The sequence below is a fragment of the Microplitis mediator genome, chromosome 2, assembly GCF_029852145.1.
Source record: "Microplitis mediator isolate UGA2020A chromosome 2, iyMicMedi2.1, whole genome shotgun sequence".
NCBI classification, from domain to species: domain Eukaryota; kingdom Metazoa; phylum Arthropoda; class Insecta; order Hymenoptera; family Braconidae; genus Microplitis; species Microplitis mediator.
The window spans coordinates 13,765,167-13,771,545 of record NC_079970.1 but is presented as its reverse complement, the minus strand read 5'-3'; the positions used below and the strand labels follow the sequence as shown (position 1 = coordinate 13,771,545).

The following is a 6,379-nucleotide window of genomic DNA, read 5'->3' as shown; positions in this document are numbered from 1 at the left end:
TGGAATGACTCATATGTATGTAGTTGCCAAAATTTAAATTCAGTTTGTCATGAAATGGCATTTCTATTATTATTGTTATGATCAATTTTTTTATACAAATCATACAAAGTTTTACTTATGAAATTTGTTCAATTTCCAATAGCATACTATATTTTAATTATAAAAATTTTATCTTTAATCAATCTCCTACAGACAAGTTTCTTTCATGTATTGATATTAATACACTTCTTGTGACCAACATACTTTGTAGATGGTAGAGTATCGTTTTTGGCCACTTGAAAAATTTAAATAAAATCATTTGTAAAAGACGCAATGACATAGTTAATTTTTAAAATATGTACAAAGATGCTTCCATCACTTTGCAATGAAAATTTTATTTTTTGCTTTGTCATAATCTAAATTAAAAAATTAAATGTCCAAAAAATAAAGCAGTGGCCACAAATGGTAATTGTACCCTAATTCACGCGAAACAAATAATATGAAAAAGAATTTAACGATAATTTATTCGTTGTAATACTAATATGAGATTAAATTATACGAAAAATTCTGTTTTCAAAAACAATTATCAATTGATACTAGAGTAATAATTATAATTTGGGTAAAGCTAAGTGTACAATACGTGAAAATTTATTTTTTTATTCAGCTGCCACAGAATTTAAACATATGAAAACCCTTTAGTTTATAGTGAAGACGTTGAAATAATTTTTTGACGATAATGTTCCTGGTTTAAAGTTAACTGAATTGGGGTGAAATAGATTGCGATAGATTCCACGTAACTTCATAAAAAAAATTTAATTTTGGAAAAATAATTGTGTATAAATAAATAATAGTAAATGATGGACACAGACGTACGAGGCCAGTGGTTATTCAATTATATATATGAAAAAAAAAAATCGTAAGTTAAATACAAGAAATTATAAAATAAGATTAATTATGAGTTAAGAAGTATTTTTTTAGTTTTTAATTTGTACAATCAACCTAATTTTAAAAATTGATAATTTTATACAATATACCGTTATTAAATATATTCTAAATGCGATAAAGTACTGATATTATTTAATACTTATTAATATATTCTAAAAATTTATCCAAGATTTCTTTATACATTTTTGCCAAAGTTAATATTAATTAGCTTTTAATTTTGCATACGAGAGAAATAACAATAACACAAGAACTAATTTATCAGATCTGTATAGTAGGTATAAATGATTAATACAATATTAAATTACTGAAATTAAAGTCATTTTGCCTGAGAAAAATAATATTGTCAATTTTTGAGCCATATTGAGATATAAAATTTTATTTATATAAATTCCAAACATAATCTAAATTTTCAACAACTTCAAGCTAAAATTTTATTAACATTGTGAATTCTAATCATGTACATGAATATAAATTCACTCATGAATGTGTCTGCCCTAGCGGATCCGAATTACAGTAGATTATCGTATTTTTACCGCAAAATACCAGATTTTACTGCAAATTTGCCGCAGTTTACGGTAATCAACGGTAGAATATGACAAATTACGGCAATTTACCGCAATTCGTGGCATTTTGACCGTAACACGGTGAAATACTTCGCTTGACGTAAGTCTGCAGTAAATCTGCACGTTTACGATAAAATACCGCTACTTTTCGGTAAAATACCGCAAATTTACGGCTAATTAACCGTAACGTTATCGTAGGTCTTCCGAATACCGTAAATTACGGTAATTAGCGTAATTCGGATCCGCTAGGATGGGTACTGCAAATTATTGTTTAAAATTATATAAACTTCAACAGTGTTAATTGTGAATTATTGCAATAATGAACTAAGGGATGTTATGGTTTAAATTTCACTAACGGTATATTTTTAGCTTGTAAACATTTATCACACACCCACTCTGCATAAACTTCTTGAGTCAATAACTGGAAAGCAGCCTCCGATAATCCTGAGCATATTCTGGAATATTTATTCATAATTATTTGAATATAATAACAAACGTTTATAAAAAAATAATTTTATTAAATTTCCTCACCTGTGAAACCAAAAATTGCAACCCGACTCACACAATATGCCTTGATCATTGTCATGAACTTCTTTATGACAAATCCCACAAGGATAAATTGGTGGAGCATTCGGATTTTGTGAATTGAAAACCATTGGTTGGTCTGGAGGATAAATCTAAAATTAAAATAATTTGTTTCTAGATAAAGTAATCAATAATAGTTCATTTTTCACTCGGGTGATTAAATTGTTTGAGATAAGTAAAGAGTTTCCAGTCAATCTAAAAATACGAATTTTTTTCAATTTTAACTATCCATATTTCGAAACTTTATTTGTTGTGGCTAATTTTCAAAAAATGGTTCAGTCGATAAGTATGTGAAATAAAATTTTAGAAATAGATTATATAACTGAAAAGTAACTAATAAAAATAAATCACATTCGTTTAAAAATGGTATTCTGTTTATTTTTAGTTTAATGCTTGAAAAGAATATCTTCGCTCTCAGTAGAAAACCGTCTAACGCCGCATTTGATATAAAATGACATCTTTGCATTTCCTGTTTTGAAAATTTGACAAAACGCATTTTGATTTTGAGTCAATAAATATTTTTCTTTTTATTAATTCAACCCGTTAGTGAAATTACGAAGGATTAAATTTGATAAGCTTCGGAAAAATTTTTGACAAATATTTTATTTACAAAATTAATAAAATCCGTATATCACGTGAACGAATAACTTAAGCCACTTAACTAAGAGGACCTTTTTTATAGAGAATCAAATTTTCTAAAAAATCTTTATTTGCATTTTTACTACAAATTTCGTTATTTAGTCAATATCAACTAAAAACCTAGATTCTTATTAAAAAATGATTTTTTGAACCAATACAGAATAAACAATTAGTGTCTCAGTAAAATTACTATGAATACTTTTGAAGAGTATTAAATTGCCTACAAAATGCCGCAAACGGCGACCCGATAACTTGAAATGCGGCTGAGCTAAAGAATTGAAAAAAAAAAACTTAACTTTCTTGTGTATTTTAAATGGGAAAACTTCAAAATCAAATGTAAAGTACTTAAAATTAAAATTAAAGCTGAAAAACTCCGAAAGGACCACCCTAATCTGCATATTGAAATATATATATATATATATATATATATATATATATATATATATATATATATATATATATTTTTTTTAGTTGAAAAAATGACTTTTTCTTACTGTTTTGTAGTTCTCCAGTATAATTTACAAAGATGGTGTTAAGCTTTTTTCTACTGAGAAGCGCAACATATTTAATGATATTTTAAAAGTCACCAAAAAAATGTAACCTGAGTACACATAAGTTACTTTTTATTCAAAAGAATTTTTTAATTAAATAAATTAATGAATTTATCAGTAATTATAAAAATTTAATTTTCTTAAATAGGGAAATATTTATTCCATTAACGTTTTTGAAAGACTAATAATTTTTTGTTTTTTTTTTTAAACAGTATTTTTAAGTTTTCAAACGGTAATTTATTATTTTTGAATAATAGCGATAATTATGAATTATTTAAATTATTACCTTTCCTGCTGAAACTGGCATTGGTTTGGATCCCATACCAGGAGGCCCTTGGAATCCATGTGGTGGAATATTCATAGGATGACCCATAGGCGGTCCACTACCCATATTATTTGACATAGAACCCATAGGGCCGGATATATGTGTCATTTGATTAGAATGAGAAACATTCATATTTGACATATTATTCATTTGAGGGCCAGTTATATTCATATTGTTTAATGTAGTTGGCCCTGACATATTTATATTATTAGGCATCATAGAGCTCATAGTGGTCATGGGCCCATTAATAGGTCTTCCTAAATTATTGAGATTACTTCCCATATGGTTCGAATGTGGTTGCGAACCATTGTGGCTTAATGGACTGTTTACATTATTTATTGGGGGCCCATTAAGTGGACTGTTAGGCGGCATATGACCGGTCATATTATTTATATTTATTGGTCCATTCGGTAAATGATTGTGATTATTGCCTCCAATACTGTTCATTGGTGATCCTAAAGGCCCACCCATGGGACTTCCCATATTGTGACCCATATTATTCATTGGACTTCCCATTGGGCCACTATTTATACTGTTCATGGGGCTCCCCATTGGTGGCCCACTCATTTGAGAATTATTCATATGACTCATATTCATATGATTATTCATTGAGTTTATCGGTCCTGACGGTATATTGGATCCCATATTGTTCATTGGACTCATACCTCCCATTGGTGGATGATTCATTGGCGACATTCCTCCCATATGATTTATATGATTATTCATGGGTGAATTCCCCATTGGACTCATGTTTCCCATATTATGAGGAATCATTGGATTTATACCACTCATTGACGTAAGTGGGCTCATACCTCTCATAGAAGGACCAGTCATATGATGAGGATGGTGCGGATGCCCACCATGCATGTGCGGTGGTCCACCATGGATCATTGCACTTTGTGCACTTTGAGGCGGCGCATCGTCGAAAGGATTACTTGCCACTATTGTATCACCGTAACCAGATAAAGGTGGAGGTAATAAATCCTGAAATATTTAATTATATTGTCATTACTTTAATTTTAATACTTTCAGATTGATAAATATCGAACGATACATTACCTGTGCAGATGGAGTAGGTTGAGGAGCTGGTGGGGCTACATTAGCATTAGTTCTTCGTTTCTTTTTAGGATTGGCACCAGTCGGTGGTGGTGGTGGAGGATGAGGATGAGCATTAGATTCAGGATGTGGACCATTAGGTCCCATACCTACTCCCATTCCCATACCACTGAGTGGCATCCTAGCAAAAGGTGGCATGCCTGCAATATTATGGCTCATCTCCTTTATTCTGTTCTTTTATTTTATCATGCCTGGAGATTATTATGGATTAGTTACATAATTCTTAGTCTCCGGTGTGCTGCAATTTAAAAATAAATGTTCAATATTAAAACAAACATTGAATTTAACAAACAATAAATAAAAAAAAAATATGTATGTATGATCGTTCTCAGTAGAAAACCCCCTGACTCCACTTTTGTAAATAATACAGGAGCTACAAAACAGTACAGAAATCATTTTTTCAACTTAAAAAAAACTAAAAATTTTTAACATTTTATACTCGACTGTAAAACTAGGCTTTTTTGAATTTCCTATTAGTGATTTTCGTAATACTTTCAAACATTGAGGTAAAAAAATTATATCCTGAACAAGAATATTTGTATATTGTGCATATTTAAATATTTTTTTTTGTTTGAGCCAGGCGGTATTTGTGCGACAATTTTTAAAACTCGAAAATTCGAAAAAATAATTCAAACCAAAAATTAAAAACTTTTATTATGACGATTACCAACAGAAAAAGCAAAGAAGTCATTTTATATCAATTGTGGAGTTAGGCGGTTTTCTACTGAGAACGACGATTTATGTGTATACATATACATATACATATATATATATATATACATATATATATATATATATATATATATATATATATATATATATATGTATATATATATGTGTATGTACATATAAATATAAATATATACTTATACATATACATAGACATCTAGATATTATGTATAAGATTTAAAATTGACAAAGTGTAAAACTTTTGCGGGAAAATCAAGTATATTTTATATCACAATGAAATGGCGACTGCATGTAACTTGTAAGCGAATAGCCCTGTATCTTATTCTAAAAAAAAAAACGTAAAGCGAGCTTCACTATGCCAATTTTTAAAAGCAACCTAACCTACAGGTTTTCAATATTAAGTCGCGTAAGTTATCACGTTTTCGGTTACCGTTAGTATGTCTTAAAATATAAGAATACTTGTAACAGAATACATACCAAAACATTATTAAAACAAAAACAAATATATAATCATTGTTGAGCCTTCTTATTTATTTATTAATATCAACACAAATGAATTGTGTTTTGATGTTTTCATTGACCAACTTGTACAAATTTAACACTACGATCTTATTCTTTATTTGTTATGTTACACATTTTTGTCTTTTATTAAAATTGCCCCATTTTTTAAAATTATTTGTTTATACGAAAACACAAAATTCTAAAAAATTTAATTGTTCACTTTAAATTGCAGAAACCATTTTCGATACACGACCTCTCAGTAATGAAGCATAATGAAGCTAATGAAAAGAATTTACATGTGTACGTGTTGTGTTGAAATGGCGTGTTCGGCATACTTGCCAACATTTTCTAACGTAACTGGTAGATGGCGGTAATTTACACTTTTGAGAAAAATGTTTCCGATCGTTGTGTACATGTACTGCAGTCAACATCATGTTTTCTCTTATCCCAGTAAACACATTGACGTAAATTTGACGTCAGAGTGA

The 6,379-nt window shown here is 29.2% G+C and overlaps 1 protein-coding gene across 2 annotated transcripts; it reads right to left on the bottom strand.

The window, feature by feature from the left end:
* Positions 1 to 1,041: 1,041 nt before the first annotated feature.
* LOC130663383 (protein pygopus) lies at positions 1,042 to 6,173 on the bottom strand. Of its 2 annotated transcripts, XM_057462563.1 has the most exons (5): positions 5,871 to 6,173; positions 4,647 to 4,941; positions 3,549 to 4,571; positions 2,019 to 2,164; positions 1,044 to 1,942 (listed from the first exon to the last, which is right to left on the bottom strand). In XM_057462563.1, the coding sequence occupies exons 2-5, from the start codon at positions 4,860 to 4,862 to the stop codon at positions 1,822 to 1,824; spliced, it is 1,506 nt and encodes a 501-aa protein (XP_057318546.1). In that variant the 5' UTR covers positions 4,863 to 4,941; positions 5,871 to 6,173; the 3' UTR covers positions 1,044 to 1,821. The 2 variants fall into 2 exon arrangements, with proteins under 2 accessions (XP_057318547.1, XP_057318546.1); XM_057462564.1 differs by lacking the exon at positions 5,871 to 6,173 and having other exon boundaries at positions 1,042 to 1,942.
* Between the last annotated feature and the right edge of the window lie 206 nt (positions 6,174 to 6,379).